The sequence below is a fragment of the Oncorhynchus clarkii genome, chromosome 4 (assembly GCF_045791955.1).
Source record: "Oncorhynchus clarkii lewisi isolate Uvic-CL-2024 chromosome 4, UVic_Ocla_1.0, whole genome shotgun sequence".
Classification (NCBI taxonomy): domain Eukaryota; kingdom Metazoa; phylum Chordata; class Actinopteri; order Salmoniformes; family Salmonidae; genus Oncorhynchus; species Oncorhynchus clarkii.
This window is the reverse complement of record NC_092150.1, coordinates 45696565-45715474: the sequence shown is the minus strand read 5'-3', so window position 1 is coordinate 45715474 and position 18910 is coordinate 45696565. Positions and strand designations below refer to the sequence as shown.

The window sequence follows — 18910 nt, the reverse complement described above, 5'->3', positions numbered from 1 at the left end:
TTCTCACTCATACACACACACACACACACACACACACACACACACACACACACACACACACTTACGGGCCTACACACAATACCCCATAATATCAAAGTGGGATCATGTTTTTACAAATTAATAAAAAATGAAAAGCTGAAATGTCTTGAGTCAATAAGTATTCAACCCCTTAGTTATGGCAAGCCTAAATAAGTTCAAGTCACACCATGAGTTGCATGGGCTCCCTCTGTGTGCAATAATAGTGTTTAACATGATTTTAAAGGACTAACTCATCTCTATACCACGCACATATTATCTGTAAGGTCCCTCAGTCGAGCAGTACATTTCAAACGCAGATTCAACCACAAAGACCAGGGAGGTTTTCCAATGCCTTACAAATAAGTGCACCTATTGGTAGATGGGTAAAAAAAAAACATTGAATATCCCTTTGAGTATGGGGAAGTTATTAATCCTTAATAAGAGACACGCCCATGCGTCAGTCTAAGTAACATAATTAAAAAATCCCCATCATAATCCGTCAGTTTAAACTAGAGGTATCAATCCACTGCATCCGCCTATGTCGGCCTTCCGCATCTGCGGTGGAAGGTGGCAGACCTACAGCTGTGTTTGTCAGACCATGAGACATCCTGAAAATCGGTCTTCTCACGAAAACGTCTGTAGCATCTGAACAGCTCTACGAGCCCCACAAGTGTTACGGGAGTTGTCTGAAATCGGTAACGTGCCAATTGCTGAACCTTTTGGGCTACAAACTAATATCCGTTTTGCTCTGACCCCCACTCGTCTGAAGGTAACCCATACAAATGTATGGAGGTGGTTATGTGACAACAAAAATAAGGGGTTAAAAAAAATGTATAACGAAAATATTTCCTGAGCTTTCTTATCTTATCTTAGATATTTGTTGACATTTTATTTATCCATTTTCAAGTTCATAACTGCACAGTCTCCTCAAACAATAGAATGGTATTCTTTCACTGTAGTGTCTACTGTAAATTGCACAGTGCAGTTAGATTAACAAGAATTTAAGCTTTCTGCCCATAGACATATCTGCCCATCAGATATGTCTATGTCCTGGGAAATGTTCTTGTTACTTGCATCCTCATGCTAATCACATTAACCTTCGTTAGCTCAACCATCCCGCGGGCGGAGGCACCGATTCTGTAGAGGTTAACAATACTAAGCTAAGTGAGTGAAAAGAAAGAAGCCTGTACAGAATACAAATATTACAAAACATGCATCCTGTTTGTAATAAGGCACTAAAGTAAAACTGCAAAAAAAATTGGGAAAGAAATTAATTTACTGTACTGAATACAAAGCATTATGTTTGGGGCAAACACAAAACATCACTGAGTACCACTCTTTATATTTTCAAGCAAAGCATGGTGGTGGCGACTGCATCATGTTATGGGTATGCTTGTCATTGGCAAGGACTGGGGAGTTTTTTGGGGGATAAAAATAAACACAATAGTGCTAAGCACAGGGAAAACCTGGTTCAGTCTTCTTTCCAACAGACACTGGGAGACAAATTCACCTTTCAGCTGGACAATAACCTAAAACACAAGGCCAAATATACACTGGAGTTGCTTACCAAGACGACATTGAATGTTCCTGAGAGGCCTAGTTACAGTTTTGACTTAAATCGTCTTGAAAATTTATGGCAAAACTTAAAAATGCCTGTCTAGCAATGAGCAACAACCAACTTGACAGAGCTTGAAGACTTTTAAAAATAATAATGTGCAAATATTGTACAATCCAGGTGTGCAAAGCTCTTAGAGATTTACCCTGAAAAACTCACAGCTGTAATCGCTGCCAAAAGTGATTCTAGCAGGGGTGTAAATGTTTTTATTTCACCTTTATTTAACCAGATAGGCAAGTTGAGAACAAGTTCTCATTTACAATTGCGACCTGGCCAAGATAAAGCAAAGCAGTTTGACACATACAACGACACAGAGTTACACATGGAGTAAAACAAACATACAGTCAATAATACAGTAGAAACAAGTCTATATACGATCTGAGCAAATGAGGTGAGATAAGGGAGGTAAAGGCAAAAAAAGGCCATGGTGGCAAAGTAAATACAATATAGCAAGTAAAACACTGGAATGGTAGATTTGCAGTGGAAGAATGTGCAAAGTAGAATAAAAAATAATGGGGTGCAAAGGAGCAAAATAAATTAAATTAAATAAATACAGTAGGGAAAGAGGTAGTTGTTTGGGCTAAATTATAGGTGGGCTATGTACAGGTGCAGTAATCTGTGAGCTGCTCTGACAGCTGGTGCTTAAAGCTAGTGAGGGAGATAAGTGTTTCCAGTTTCAGAGATTTTTGTAGTTCGTTCCAGTCATTGGCAGCAGAGAACTGGAAGGAGAGGCGGCCAAAGAAAGAATTGGTTTTGGGGGTGACCAGAGAGATATACCTGCTGGAGCGCGTGCTACAGGTGGGTGATGCTATGGTGACCAGCGAACTGAGATAAGGGGGGACTTTACCTAGCGGGGTCTTGTGGATGACATGGAGCCAGTGGGTTTGGCGACGAGTATGAAGCGAGGGCCAGCCAACGAGAGCGTACAGGTTGCAATGGTGGGTAGTATATGGGGCTTTGGTGACAAAACGGATGGCACTGTGATAGACTGCATCCAATTTGTTGAGTAGGGTATTGGGGGCTATTTTGTAAATGACATCGCCGAAGTCGAGGATTGGTAGGATGGTCAGTTTTACAAGGGTATGTTTGGCAGCATGAGTGAAGGATGCTTTGTTTGCGAAATAGGAAGCCAATTCTAGATTTAACTTTGGATTGGAGATGTTTAATGTGGGTCTGGAAGGAGAGTTTATAGTCTAACTGTAACGGCGTTCGTCTGTAGGAGGAAGAGAAGCGGACCAAAGCGCAGCGTGGTGGTTATTCATGTTTTAATAAATCGCTACACATGAACAAACTAACAAAAACAAGAAATGTGAAAACGCAAAACAGTCCTATCCTGTGACACCAAACACAGTGACAGGAACAATCACCCACAAACAAACAGTGAAACCCAGGCTACCTAAGTATGATTCTCAATCAGAGACAACTAATGACACCTGCCTCTGATTGAGAACCATACCAGGCCGAAAACATAGAACTGACCCAAAACATAGAAAAACAAACATAGACTGCCCTACCAACTCACGCCCTGACCATACTAAATAAATACAAAAACAAAGGAAATAGAGGTCAGAACGTGACAGTACCCCCCCCCCAAAGGTGCGGACTCCGGCCGCAAAACCTTGACCTATAGGGGAGGGTCTGGGTGGGCGTCTGTCCGCGGTGGCGGCTCTGGCGCGGGACGCGGACCCCACTTCACCATTGTCTCAGTCCGCCTTATTGTCCGCCTCCGTGGCTTACTCACCATGCCCACCCCTCTCAATGACCCCACTGGACAGAGGGGCTGCTTGGGACAGAGGGGCAGCTCGGGACAGAGGTGAAGCAGCTGCTCGGGACAGAGGGACAGCTGCTCGGGACAGAGGGACAGCTGCTCGGGACAGAGGGGCAGCTGCTCGGGACAGAGGGGCAGCTGCTCGGGACAGAGGGGCAGCTGCTCGGGACAGAGGGGCTCTAGCGGCCCCTGGCTGACTGGCGGCACTGGCGGCCCCTGGCTGACTGGCGGCCCCTGGTTGACTGGCGGCACTGGCGGCCCCTGGCTGACTGGCGGCACTGGCGGCCCCTGGCTGACTGGCGGCACTGGCGGCCCCTGGCTGACTGGCGGCACTGGCGGCCCCTGGCTGACGGGCGGCACTGGCGGCCCCTGGCTGACGGGCGGCACTGGCGGCCCCTGGCTGACGGGCGGCACTGGCGGCCCCTGGCTGACGGGCGGCACTGGCGGCGCTGGGCAGACGGGCGGCGCTGGGCAGACGGGAGGCTCCGGCAGAGACGCCGGACAGGCGGGAGGCTCCGGCAGAGGCGCCGGACAGGCGGGAGGCTCCGGCAGAGGCGCCGGACAGGCGGGAGGCTCCGGCAGAGGCGCCGGACAGGCGGGAGGCTCCGGCAGAGGCGCCGGACAGGCGCGAGGCTCCGGCAGAGGCGCCGGACAGGCGGGAGGCTCCGGCAGAGGCGCCGGACAGGCGGGAGGCTCCGGCAGAGGCGCCGGACAGGCGGGAGGCTCCGGCAGAGGCGCCGGACAGGCGGGAGGCTCCTGCAGAGGCGCCGGACAGGCGGGAGACTCCGGCAGCGCTGGAGAGGAAGGCTCTGGTAGCGCCGGAGAGGCGGGAGACTCCGGCAGCGCTGGAGAGGAGGAAGGCTCTGGACGGATGGGCCGGAGAGACAGCCTGGTACGGGGAGCTGCCACCGGAGGGCTGGGGTGTGGAGGTGGTGACGGATAGACCGGGCCGTGCAGGCGCACTGGAGCTCTTGAGCACCGAGCCTGCCCAACCTTACCCGGTTGAATGGTCCCGGTCGCCCTGCCAGTGCGGCGAGGTGGAATAGCCCGCACTGGGCTATGCAGGCGAACCGGGGACACCGTGCGCAAGGCTGGTGCCATGTAAGCCGGCCCAAGGAGACGCACTGGAGACCAGATGCGTAGAGCCGGCTTCATGGCACTTGGCTCGATGCCCACTCTAGCCCGGCCGATACACGGAGCTGGAATGTACCGCACCGGGCTGTGCACCCGCACTGGGGACACCGTGCGCTCCACAGCATAACACGGTGCCTGCCCGGTCTCTCTAGCCCCCCGGTAACCACAGGAAGTTGGCTCAGGTCTCCTACCTGGCGTAGCCATACTCCCTGTTAGCCCCCCCCCAAGAAATTTTTGGGGCTGACTCCCGGGCTTCCATCCACGACGCCGCGCTGCCTCCTCATACCAGCGCCTCTCCGCTTTCGCCGCCTCCCGTTCTTCCTTGGGGCGGCGATATTCTCCTGGCTGAGCCCAAGGTCCTTTACCGTCTAATTCGTCCTCCCATGTCCAATCCTCCTCGCGCTGCTCCTGCTGCTGCTTTCTCCTTTGCCCATTACCACACCGCTTGGTCCTGTTGTGGTGGGTGATTCTGTAACGGCGTTCGTCTGTAGGAGGAAGAGAAGCGGACCAAAGCGCAGCGTGGTGGTTATTCATGTTTTAATAAATCGCTACACATGAACAAACTAACAAAAACAAGAAATGTGAAAACGCAAAACAGTCCTATCCTGTGACACCAAACACAGTGACAGGAACAATCACCCACAAACAAACAGTGAAACCCAGGCTACCTAAGTATGATTCTCAATCAGAGACAACTAATGACACCTGCCTCTGATTGAGAACCATACCAGGCCGAAAACATAGAACTGACCCAAAACATAGAAAAACAAACATAGACTGCCCACCCAACTCACGCCCTGACCATACTAAATAAATACAAAAACAAAGGAAATAGAGGTCAGAACGTGGCACTAACCAGACATGTAAATGGGATATTTCTGTATTTAATTTTCAGTACATTTGCAAACATTTCTAAAATCATATTTTCACTTTGTCATTATTGGATGCTGTATGTAGATGGGTGAGAAGAATAATATATATAAGCTATTTTGAATTCAGTCTGTAACACAACAAAAGTCAAGGGTTATGAATACTTTCTGAAGGTACTGTACACACTCTCTTTGTCTCTCAAGATGGCCCTGCAGACCGGCCGTGAGCCACCACCCATCTGGAGAGTGCAGAAAGCCCTGCTGCAGAAGTTCAGCCCCGAGATCAAAGACGGACAGAGGCAGTTCTGTGCCACCAGTAACGTGAGTTACTCACATCCCCTTTCAGACAGGAGACTCTCTCCTTCTCTTTCATCTTAAAGTACAATCCAGCGATGGATGCAAGGATTTACAATCCAGCATGAGATCGTCATGATAGTTGTACAAATATTTTGAAGCTACACATAGTTTGTTTATAATAACTAAAATGATTATCTCTCTATAAATATTTCCCTCCCATTCTCTCTCTCTCTCTCTCTCAGTATCTGGGCTACTTTGGCGATGCCAAGATGCGGTACCAACGCCTCTATGTCAAGTTCCTGGAGAATTTCAATAAAAAGGATTATGTCCGTGTGTGCTCACGTAAACCCTGGCACAGACCTAGACTCATGTTGAGGTAGGTTTGCGCTGTTTGTCCCTGCGTGTTTGCCGTACTCCTCTGGGTCTTGATTCATATGTGCCCAACCCCATGTAGAACCGTAGCCCCTACCTCCATGCATGTGTAACTGTAAGCAATATCCTGCAAAAATACTCATTTTTTTGTACCTTGACAGGCGTCAATCACTCCCATCGCTCCCCAAGCCACCTCCCCCTGCCATCGGTCAAACTCCACCCCGAATGGAGCGAGATGAGAGGGAGCGGAAGGAGAAGGAGAAGGAGCAGAAAGAGAGGGAGCAGAAAGAGAGGGAGCAGAAAGAGAGGGAGCAGAAAGAGAGGGAGCAGAAAGAGAGGGAGCAAAAAGAGAGGGAGCAAAAAGAGAGGAAGCAAACGGGAAAAGAGAAGGAGCAGAAAGAGAAAGAGAGGGAACAAAAGGAGAAAGCTAGAGATCAAAAGGAGAAAGATAGAGAGAAAGAGAGGAAACAAAAGGAAAAAGCGAAAGAGCAGAAAGAGAGGGAGCAAAAAGAGAAAGAGAGGGAGCAAAATGAGAAAGCGAGAGAGCAAAAGGATAAAGAGAAGGAGCAAAAGGAGAAAGCAAGAGCGCAGAAAGAGAGGGAGCAAAACAACAAAGCAAGAGAGCAGAAAGAGAAGGAGAGGGAGCAGAAGGAGCGAGAGAGGAGGGAAAAAGAAAAGGAGCGAGAGTGGGAGAGGGAAAAAGATAAACAGCGAGAGAGGGAGCGAGAGAAGGAGGAGAGAGAAGAAAAAGAGAAGAGGCATTCACCACCTGAGGAGAAGGTGGAGAGAAGAAGCAGTGAAGTGGACCGAAAGAGAGTGGGGGAGGAGAAGAGAGGAGGAGGAGAGAAGAAGACAGAGCGCCCATCAAGGGCCAGGCTAGTGAAGGTGGAGCCTCCACCCAAGAAGAGGAAGAAGTGGCTGAAGGAAGTCCCCTCTGACTCAGACTCCTCCCTCGATGGGCCCAGCGAAGACCAAGGTGAGGGATTATTTTTTGTTTGTGTGTGTGTAACTGTGTGTTAATGCAATTTTGGTATGTATATTTATGTGTAATGGCTTGGCAAAAACTCAGGGAGTTAAGTCTTGTAACACACTGGAGCCCCAGGTTCAAACCCACTCAGTGACATATTTTCTCACTCTCTCTCTCTCTCTCTCTCTCTCTCTCTCTCTCTCTCTCTCTCTCTGTCTCTCTGTCTCTCTCTCTGTGTGTCTCCCCTGTAGCCCCAGTGAGAGGGGGGATGAACAGTCGAGCCATGAGGGAGATGTTCAGGAGTTACATAGAGATGCTGGTCAGTACAGCACTTGACCCCGACATGATTCAAGCCCTGGAGGACACAGACGGTGAGAGGGATGGGGTGATGATGTGATCAGGTTTGGGGTAAATTCAATGTTCATTCTAGAGGTCGGCCGATTTCAAGTTTTCATAACAATCGGAAATCGGTATTTTTGGACACCGATTTGGCCGATTTAAAATTATTTAACTTTTATTTAACTAGGCAAGTCAGTTAAGAACACATTCTTATTTTCAATGGCGGCCTAGGAATGGTGGGTTAACTGCCTTGTTCAGGCGCAGAACAACAGATTTTTACCTTGTCAGCTCAGGGATTCAATCTTGCAACGGTACAGTTAACTAGTCCAACGCTCTAACCACCTGCCTCTCATTGCACTCCACGAGGATACTGCCTGTTACGCAAATGCAGTAAGCCAAGGTAAGTTGCTAGCTAGCATTAAACTTATCTTGTAAAAAACAATCAATCAATCAATCATAATCACTAATTAACTACACATGGTTGATGATATTACTAGTTTATCTAGCGTGTCCTGCTTTGCATATAATCGATGCGGTGCGTATTCGCGAAATAGGACTGTCCTTGCTCCAATGTGTACCTAACCATTAACATCAATGCCTTTCATAAAATCAATACACAGAAGTATATACAGTGCCTTGCGAAAGTATTCGGCCCCCTTGAACTTTGCGACCTTTATCCACATTTCAGGCTTCAAACATAAAGATATAAAACTGTATTTTTTTGTGAAGAATCAACAACAAGTGGGACACAATCATGAAGTGGAACGACATTTATTGGATATTTCAAACTTTTTTAACAAATCAAAAACTGAAAAATTGGGCGTGCAAAATTATTCAGCCCCTTTACTTTCAGTGCAGCAAACTCTCTCCAGAAGTTCAGTGAGGATCTCTGAATGATCCAATGTTGACCTAAATGACTAATGATGATAAATACAATCCACCTGTGTGTAATCAAGTCTCCGTATAAATGCACCTGCACTGTGATAGTCTCAGAGGTCCGTTAAAAGCGCAGAGAGCATACTGTTGTGAAGAAGTTTAAAGCCGGATTTGGATACAAAAATATTTCCCAAGCTTTAAACATCCCAAGGGGCACTGTGCAAGCGATAATATTGAAATGGAAGGAGTATCAGACCACTGCAAATCTACCAAGACCTGGCCGTCCCTCTAAACTTTCAGCTCATACAAGGAGAAGACTGATCAGAGATGCAGCCAAGAGGCCCATGATCACTCTGGATGAACTGCAGAGATCTACAGCTGAGGTGGGAGACTCTGTCCATAGGACAACAATCAGTCGTATATTGCACAAATCTGGCCTTTATGGAAGAGTGGCAAGAAGAAAGCCATTTCTTAAAGATATCCATAAAAAGTGTTGTTTAAAGTTTGCCACAAGCCACCTGGGAGACACACAAAACATGTGGAAGAAGGTGCTCTGGTCAGATGAAACCAAAATTTAACTTTTTGGCAACAATGCAAAATGTTATGTTTGGCGTAAAAGCAACACAGCTGAACACACCATCCCCACTGTCAAACATGGTGGTGGCAGCATCATGGTTTGGGCCTGCTTTTCTTCAGCAGGGACAGGGAAGATGGTTAAAATTGATGGGAAGATGGATGGAGCCAAATACAGGACCATTCTGGAAGAAAACCTTATGGAGTCTGCAAAAGACCTGAGACTGGGACAGAGATTTGTCTTCCAACAAGACAATGATCCAAAACATAAAGCAAAATCTACAATGGAATGGTTCAAAAATAAACATATCCAGGTGTTAGAATGGCCAAGTCATAGTCCAGACCTGAATCCAATCGAGAATCTGTGGAAAGAACTGAAAACTGCTGTTCACAAATGCTTTCCATCCAACCTCACTGAGCTCGAGGAATGAGGAAGGAGGAATGGGAAAAAATTTCAGTCTCTCGATGTGCAAAACTGATAGAGACATACCCCAAGCGACTTACAGCTGTAATCGCAGCAAAAGGCGGCGATACAAAGTATTAACTTAAGGGGGCTGAATAATTTTGCACGCCCAATTTTTCAGTTTTTGATTTGTTAAAAAAGTTTGAAATATCCAATAAATGTCGTTCCACTTCATGATTGTGTCCCACTTGTTGTTGATTCTTCACAAAAAAATAGAGTTTTATATCTTTATGTTTGAAGCCTGAAATGTGGCAAAAGGTCGCAAAGTTCAAGGGGGCCGAATACTTTCGCAAGGCACTGTATTTTTAAACCTGCATATTTAGCTAAAAGAAATCCAGGTTAGCAGCCAATATTAACCAGGTGAAATTGTGTCACTTCTCTTGCGTTCATTGCACGCAGAGTCAGGGTATATGCAACAGTTTGGGCTGCCTAATTTGCCAGAATTTTACATAATTATTACATAACATTGAAGGTTGTGCGATGTAACAGGAATATTTAGACTTATGGATGCCACCCGTTAGATAAAATATAGAACGGTTCCATATTTCACTGAAAGAATAACCGTCTTGTTTTCAAGATGATAGTTTCCGGATTCGACCATATTAATGACCTATGGCTCGTATTTCTGTGTGTTATTATGTTATAATTAAGTCTATGATTTGATAGAGCAGTCTGACTGAGCGATGGTAGGCACCAGCAGGCTCGTAAGCATTCATTCAAACAGCACTTTCCTGCGTTTTGCCAGCAGCTCTTTGCTGTGCTTCAAGCATTGCGCTGTTTATGACTTCAAGCCTATCAACTCCCGAGATTAGGCTGGTGTAACCATGTGAAATGGCTAGCGGGTTAGCGGGGTGAGCGCTAATAGCGTTTCAAACGTCACTCGCTCTGAGACTTGGAGTAGTTATTCCCCTTGCTCTGCATGGGTAACGCTGAGGCCAGGTAGGGGCGAGGAGAGGGATGGAAGCTATACTGTTACACTGGCAATACTAAAGTGCCTATAAGAACATCCAATAGTCAAAGGTATATGAAATACAAATGGTATAGAGAGAAATAGTCCTATAATTCATATAATAACTACAACCTAAAACTTCTTACCTGGGAATATTGAAGACTCATGTTAAAAGGAACCACCAGCTTTCATATGTTCTCATGTTCTGAGCAAGGAACTTAAACGTTAGCTTTCTTACATGGCACATATTTCACTTTTACTTTCTTCTCCAACACTTTGTTTTTGCATTATTTAATCCAAATTGAACATGTTTCATTATTTATTTGAGGCTAAATTGATTTTATTGATGTATTATATTAAGTTAAAAATAAGTCAGTATTACAAATAAATAAAATAAATCGTCCGATTAATCGGTATCAGCTTTTTTTTGGTCCTCCAATAATCGGTATCAGCGTTGAAAAATCATAATCGGTCGACCTCTAGTCCATTCAGTCAATATACTGAAATTACATTATTCGCAATGCTCCTCTATGATAATTTGGAATTAGATTTTCAGTTTACTTCCTGAATTGACTGAATTCAAAGGGAATTTACCCCACCCCTGGGAGTGAGTAAAGAGAGTATTGATCAAAAGTAAGTGAGAGTAGGATTTAGGAAGAAAGATGTCATGAGATAAGTCATACAGACTCTATGTCCCTCCCACTCTGGCCCCCAGACGAGTTGTACCTCCCGCCCATGAGGAAGATTGACAGCCTACTCAATGAACAAAAGAGGAGACTGTTAAGGAGAGTCAACATGAGTGGCCAACACCAGGTACGTCTGTCTGTTTAGTTGTAAAAATGCTGATGCCAGATGTGATACCTACCTATGAAAAGTACCTGTTGTGTCTGGAGTTTTACCATATCTCCTTCCAATCTCCATCCAACTTTCTCACTATCATAAAGAAAAGTGAAAGCTTTAAAACAGTTGAAATGACCTCTTCTCCCTGTCCCCCTCCATCTTTATATTTTTCTTCTTTAGGAGACTCTGCATATGTTCCCCAAAATGACGGCGGACCCCCTGGACTCTGGAGCGGTCAAAGTGCACCTCGGCGGCGAGTGCTACAGCCGTAAAACCCTCAACCGCATCAAGAAGAGCACCACGCCCAAACAGCAGGTGAGTGACCCACATCCAGTCATGAACTCCTTGACTTTAGTATCCAACCACTGACACCAATGTATCCAATCCGCTGCACTGTGGCTAACCCTGGCCTTGAAAATTGTGTCTAGGTGTTGTAGAAGCCGAGCAGAAGAGACAATTCAGTCTCACAAGAACTGGAGTAATAAAGTCCGGACTTGTTTCCACTTTGCTTTGTACATAAACTTGTATCTCGGTGGTTTTAACTCGGTTCGGAAGGTGTTTACCCATGTGCTAACAAAGCAAAACCATGACACTGTCCTTATTTACACTTGCGTTGTCTTGTTTCTTCTAGTCTCACGTAGCCATACCTCCAAAAACTTTGTTGTCACGTCCTTTGGAAACGGTTTGAATGGTCCACTGGCTTCCAGCGGCTACATTTTTAGGTATTTTACATTTCAAGAACCCTCCCCCCACATGTCCGTTGAAGGAGTGCTGCGTGTTAAGCGATGCCCAAGCAAAGCATTTGATTGATTTGATGTGTTTGATTGTGTTTGATTGGCGCTGCGTGTTAAGCTCCGCCCAAGCAATGCATTTGATCGGTTTGACGTGTTGCAAGGCGTCACTGATTTACACCGGCTCTCCACCCCTTTTTAGCCACTTTCGGCCATAGACTTCACCAGGCTTTCCAATCAGGGAAACCTGGTTCTCGACGAGGCTATGTTTCTTCTTTTAGCGTTGATCAAGTGTATTTGTATTTTTAGTGGTCCTCTGAAAGTATGTGAAGATGGCATCGGAGAAGAAGGCTGACGTTTTATGTGTCCCCTAACCGATTGTGTTTCTTTGCGTTGTTTTTAACTTATTTTGTACATAATGCTGCTGCTACCGTCTCTTATAACCAAAAAGATATTCTGGACATCAGAACTGCGATTACTCACCACCAACTGGCAGAATCATTTTTTTCCTTTAATGAGTCCGACGAGCCCGATGTGAATGACATACTGCTTTCCCGGGAACAGGCCCAGATCCCCGTCATTTGTGTGAAGAGAAGGAGTAAAAAAAGGGGCCGGAGGGCTGGCTGCCTTCTGAGAATTTGTAGGCAATTGAATAAACCCCCACTGCCTTCCATTCTGCTAGCAAACGTGCAATCATTGGAAAATAAAATTGATGACCTAAACGGAAGATTAAACTACCAACTGGACATTCAAAACGGTAATAACTTATGCTTCACGGAGTCATGGCTAAACGACTTATCATCATACAGCTGGTTGGTTATACGCTGTATCGGCAGGATAGAACAGCGGCGTCTGGTAAGACAAGGGGCGGCAGACTATGTATAAGTCTTGAGGTTTTGCTCACCTGAGGTAGAGTATCTCATGATAAGCTGGAAACCACACTATCTACCTAGAGAGTTTTCATCTGTATTTATTCGTAGCTGTCTACATACCACCACAGGTTGAAGCTGGCACTAAGACCGCAGTCAATGAGCTGTATTCCGCCATAAGCAAACAGGAAAACGCTCACCCAGAGGAGGTGTTCCTAGTGGCCCGGGGACCTTAATGCAGGGAAACTTAAATCCGTCTCAACAAATTTCTGTCAGCATGTTAAATGTGCAACCAGAGGGGAAAAAACTCTGGCCCACCTTTAATCCACACACAGAGATGCATACAAAGCTCTCCCTCGCCCTCCATTTGGCAAATCTGCCCATAATTCTATCATCCTGATTCCTGCTTACAAGCAAAAATTAAAGCAGGAAGCACCAGTGACTCGATCAATAAAAAAGTGGTCAGATAAAGCAGATGCTAAACTACAAGACTGTTTTGCTAGCACAGACTGGAATATGTTCTGGAATTCCTCCGATGGCTTTGAGGAGTACCACACATCAGTCATTGGCTTCACCAATAAGTGCATCGATGACGTCATCCCCACAGTGACCGTACACACATACCCCAACCAGAAGACTACAGGCTTACAGGCAACATCCACGCTGAGCTAAAGGCTAGAGCTGCCACTTTCAAGGAGCGGGACTCTAACCCGGAAGCTTATAAGAAATCCTGCTATGCCCTCCGACAAACCATCAAACAGGCAAAGCGTCAATACAGTACTTAGATCGAATCGTACTACACCGGCTCTGATGTTCGTGAGATGTGGCAGGGCTTGTAAACCATTACAGACTACAAAGGGAAGCACAACCGAGTGACAGTGACACGAGCCTACCAGATGAGCTATACTACTTCTAAGCTCGCTTTGAGGCAAATAACACTGAAACATGCATGAGAGCACCAGCTGTTCCAGAAGCTCTCCGCAGCCGATGTGAGTAAGACCTTTAAACAGGTCAACATTCACAAGGCCGCAGGGACAGACGAATTACCAGGACGTGTACTGCGAGCATGCTCTGACCAACTGGCAAGTGTCTTCACTGACATTTTCAACCTCTCCCTGTCCGGGTCTGTAATACCAACATGGTTTAAGCAGACCACCATAGACCCTGTGCCCAAGAACACTAAGGTAACCTGCCTAAATGACTACCGACCCGTAGCACTCACATCTGTAGCCATGAAGTGCTTTGAAAGGCTGGTCATGGCTCACATTAACACCATTATCCCAGAAACCCTAGACCCATTCCAATTTGCATACCTCCCGAACAGATCCAGATGATGCAATCTCTATTGCACTCCATACTGCCTTTTCCTACCTGGAGAAAAGGAACACCTATGTGAAAATGCTATTCATTGACTACAGCTCAGCATTCAACAGCATAGTGCCATCAAAGCTCATCAATAAGCTAAGGACCCTGGGACTTAACACTTAACCTCTGCAGCTGGATCCTGGACTTCCTGACGGGACGCCCCTAGGTGGTAAGGGAAGGTAACAACACGTCCACCACGCTGATCCTTAACACAGGGGCCCCTCAGGGGTGCGTGCTCAGTCCCCTCCGTACTCCCTGTTCACTCATGACTGCACAGCCAGGCACGACTCCAACACCATCATTAAGTTTGCCGATGACACAACAGTGGTAGGCCTGATCACCGACAACAACGATACAGCCTCTAGGGAGGAGGTCAGAGACCTGGCCATGTCATGCCAGGACAACAACCTCTCCCTCAACGTGATCAAGACAAAGAAGATGATTGTGGACTACAGGAAAAAGAGGACCAAGCACACTGCCATTCTCATCGAACATAGCTGTAGTGAAGCAGGTTGAGAGCTTCAAGTTCCTTGGTGTCCACATCACCAACAAACTAACATGGTCCAAGCACACCAAGACAGTTGTTAAGAGGGCATGACAAAACATATTCCCCTCAGGAGACTGAATAGATTTGGCACGGGTCCTCAGATCCTCGAAAGGTTTTACAGCTGCACCTTCGAGAGCATCCTGACTAGTTGCATCACTTCCTGGTATGGCAACTGCTCGGCCTCCGACCGCAAGGCGCTACAGAGGGTAGTGCGTACAGCCCAGTACATCACTGGCGCCAAGCTTCCTGCCATCCAGGACCTCTGTACCAGGCGGTATCAGAGGAAGGCCCTAAAAGTTGTCAAAGACTCCAACCACCCTAGTCATAGACTGTCCTATCGGCTACCGCACGGCAAGCAGTACCGGAGCGCCAAGTCTAGGTCCAAGAGGTTTCTAAACAGCTTCTACCCCCAAGCCATAAGACTCCTGAACATCTAATCAAATGGCTACCCAGACTACTTGCATCCCCCCCCCCCCCCTTTTTACATTGCTGCTACTCTCTGTTGTTATCATCTATGCAGTCACTTTAATAACTCTACCTACATGTACATATTACCTCAACTAACCGGTGTCCCCGCGCATTTTCTCTTTACCGGTACCTTCCTGTATATAGTCTCGCTATTGTTTTTTTACTGCTGCTCTTTAATTACTTGTTACTTTTTATTTCTTGTTCTTATTTGTATTTTTGATTTTGTTTTTTAGCAGCATTGTTGGTTAGGGGCTCGTAAGTAAGCTTTTCACTGTTGTATTTGGCCCATGTGACTAATACAATTTGATTTGAAGTTGTGAATATAAAGTAGACTAGGCCTTTTCCCTATTCCCTATTCCTCAGTCCAAGAGAACTGGAGAGATTCCCTAATAAATGATTCCTCTCTCCTTTCCCTCCTTCTCTTTTTCCTCTCTCTCTCTGTGACTCTCAGGACCTCAAGCTGTCCACAGAGACGTGTCGTGTCTATAGCCTTTATCATTCTCTCCATCACTACAAGTATCACACCTTTCTGGACTGCAAGAAGGAGGTAAGACTCAGCATCACAATCGCTTTTCACAACACAACATTGTTGTTCTTCTCTACTTTCTTCCTGATTCTCTCTCTTTCCCCTCCTCTCTCTCTCTGTTTCCATTGTGGTAAGAATAATTCAAATGGAGCACTGTGTAGTTAGTCCTTTTGTTGTGAAAGGTTGGCTATCATTTGTGGGTGGTTGTGTTGTGCTTATATAATAATCACTTTATGTATTATCCATCCTAGAGTGGATATTTGAATTGCATAATATCAATTCATGTTAGATCTATATGCAACATGTCTATACTCATGGGCATTAATATGGAGTTGGTCCCTCCTTTGCTTCTATAAAAGCCTACACTTTTCTGGGAAGGCTTTTCACTAGATGTTGGAATATAACTGCGGGAATTTGCTTCCATTCAAGAGCATTAGTGAGGTTGGGCACTGATGTTGGGCGATTAGGCCTGACTTGCAGTCGGCGTTCCAATTCACCCCAAAGTTGTTCGATGGGGTTGAGGTCAGGGCTCTGTGCAAGCCAGTCAAGTTCTTCCACATCCATCTTGACAAACCATTTCTGTATGGATCTCACAGTGCTATTGTCATGCTGAAACAGGATAGAGCCTTCCCCAAACTGTTGCCACAAAGTTGGAAGCACAGAATCGTCTAGAATGTCATTGTATGCTGTAGCATTAAGATTTCTCTTCACTGGAACTAAGGGGCCTAGCCCGAACCATGAAAAACAGCCCCTGGTTATTATTCCTCATCCACCAAACTTTACAGTTGACCCTATGCATTGGGGCAGGTAGCGTTCTCCTGGCATCTGCCACACCCAGATTTGTCCGTCGGATTGCCAAATGGTGAAACGTGATTCATCATTCCAGAGAACGCATTTCTCAGTGACACAATGAATGGTCATTTTGTTCGATAAATTCCTTCTTTATATCCCCAAAATGTCCATTTATTTGGGGCGTTTGATTCAGAAATACACCAACTTGCCCAACATAACTACAAAGTATCTAATAAGTTACCTGTAAACTTGGTCCAAACATTTCAGACAACGTTTCTAATCCAACCTCAGGTACCCTAAAATGTAAATAATCGATCAAATTTGAGACGGAATAATACCTCCAATACCGGAGAAAAACAACAAGGAGCGCACTCCTTCTTCACGTGCACCAAAAGACTAGAGTCCATCTGAGGGACACTTTACAAAAGAACAACACCGAACAATTTCTAAAGACTGTTGACTTCTACTGGAAGCCATAGGAACTGCAATCTGGGCCCAAATAAATCAGGTTTCCCAAGGAAAAACATTGGAAAGCACAATGATCTCAAAAAATTGTGCTCTGGGTTTCGCTTGCAAAATCAGTTCTGTTATACTCACAGACATTATTTGAACAGTTTTAGCAACTTTAGAGTATTTTCTATCCAATACTTCCATATGCATATCCTAGCTTCTGGGCCTGCGTATCAGGCAGTTTACTTTGGGCACGCTTTTCATCCGGGCGTGATAATACTGCCCCCTATCCCAAAGAGGTTATTAACTGACTTGCCTAGTTAAATAAAGGTTACACTGAGAGCATAACATTTCTACAATCTCATTTTCTAATTCTAGTCTAACCAATACCCAAACGGAGATTCAGTGAAAATAAAAATCTCCATATCAAGAACAGTCCCCATGCTTGTCTCAGAGCGCCGCGAAATTATACTAAAATAGAAGCAATTGGATTTGAAGTAATAGCCCACAACTAACTTTAATATGCTCTTTAAATAAATAAGACCTACACCACTTTTAAAAGCCCATTACTCAACTCTATTGAGACTCATGTCGCCTACGGTAGGCCTACAGTACATCGACAAATATGACGTGACTCTCCGCCAATAATTACATATAGAGGATTGGAGGATTCTAAATTAAAACCAAAAGCCGTCTCATGGGTCTCCCGGTGGCGGCGGCACGGGTATCTGTAGCAACGCATTTTACAATGCGATGCGGTGACTGCCACCTGGCTCTGGACCAATGCATCAGCTGTCGCCCGTATCTCTGCCCTCCAATAATGTTTCTCTTCTGCAGATCTGCCTTCAATGACTTGATCTCGGTCTTCAAAGTTTGAATCTGATCCACGTGCACCTTCATCAGATGAGCAGAATGGTACCGCACTGAGCCCCCATCAATTACAGTGGCCTATGATAGAAACGGTAGATCAATTAAGAATTCAAAGTGACTCCAACACACAAATGCTGTGTACATATTTTAGGAATCTGGCAAAACTAACCGCTTTCTTGGCAACAATGCGTTTTTTTGGTGCGGCCCGTTGTCCCGCCCTTTGTCCACTGATCTCCACGGATGGTTGTCGGCATGTTTGTATGCGCTGCAAAAACACATTCATGTTTTTAGCACACAATCATTTCTATATATATATATTTAATTGAACCTTTATTTCATTACCAATTTTATTACATGGTATGCCTTCACATTGATAGGCTATATACATTTTTTAAAGAAAATGCACTGAAACCAAAATAACTTTAGTTTTAGTGATCCTTTCAGCTCCGGCTCATTTTCAAGTCCTCGTGGTAGTTCAAACCCTTGAACAGGTAGCACCATAGAAAGAAGATGAAAATGATGTCCATTTCATCTTTTCTCTTTGGTCGCAATGTCATTTTTTTTTTAGATAAACAGCTCGTTTTTGAATGGTAACTTTCTAGTTATTTTATTAACAAAAGCATAAAGATGTTGATGAAGAAATACTGTACTGTTTTGAGTTAGCAATGTAACACTTCAGAGTACTTAAGCATCGAATAAATTGCAGGTAGGGGGATGTTCACACCTATAGTAGCCGGGCTACAAAGAGTATTTTTTTGTCCTGCTAATTGGCACCAAGTGTTTGAAAACCTGTTTTCAAAATGCCACCAGCTGTCCATCACTACTGTAAATAAAAACACAGCATCTTGTTTACATCTTGTCTACATTCTTTATTGTAACCACGTTACAAATAATTTGTATCTACCTTTCCAATTACTTTTAGAGTTTGGGATTAATTTGATTAATATTATGGCGTTTCTATTCTAAGAAAAACCCTCTGGGTTTCCGTTAGGACGGAACGGAAAATATGGCACTGTAAAACGTGATGGTCGGGAGTACAGTACCGGGCTATTTAGCTAAATAATCCCTGTGTCGTGATGGCACGCTGGAGACCAGGGTTTAATTCCCCAACTGGGAGGAAGGAGTAGGCTGTCTTTGTTCTTAACTGACTTGCTGTTATTAGTTGCATTGTATTAGTTTGAACATGCAGACTGGCACTAAGAACAGAACAGA

At 45.2% G+C, this 18910-nt stretch overlaps 1 protein-coding gene across 1 annotated transcript in view; it reads left to right on the top strand.

The window, feature by feature from the left end:
- The window catches only part of LOC139406874 (proline-rich protein 12-like), a 51657-nt gene that overhangs the window by 30773 nt on the left and 1974 nt on the right, over positions 1 to 18910 (top strand). The window contains exons 9-15 of the mRNA XM_071149997.1: positions 5609 to 5725; positions 5944 to 6077; positions 6235 to 7049; positions 7292 to 7411; positions 10956 to 11053; positions 11261 to 11395; positions 15512 to 15607. Coding sequence (XP_071006098.1) covers positions 5609 to 5725; positions 5944 to 6077; positions 6235 to 7049; positions 7292 to 7411; positions 10956 to 11053; positions 11261 to 11395; positions 15512 to 15607 — 1515 coding nt within the window. The remainder of the gene's footprint in view (positions 1 to 5608; positions 5726 to 5943; positions 6078 to 6234; positions 7050 to 7291; positions 7412 to 10955; positions 11054 to 11260; positions 11396 to 15511; positions 15608 to 18910) is intronic.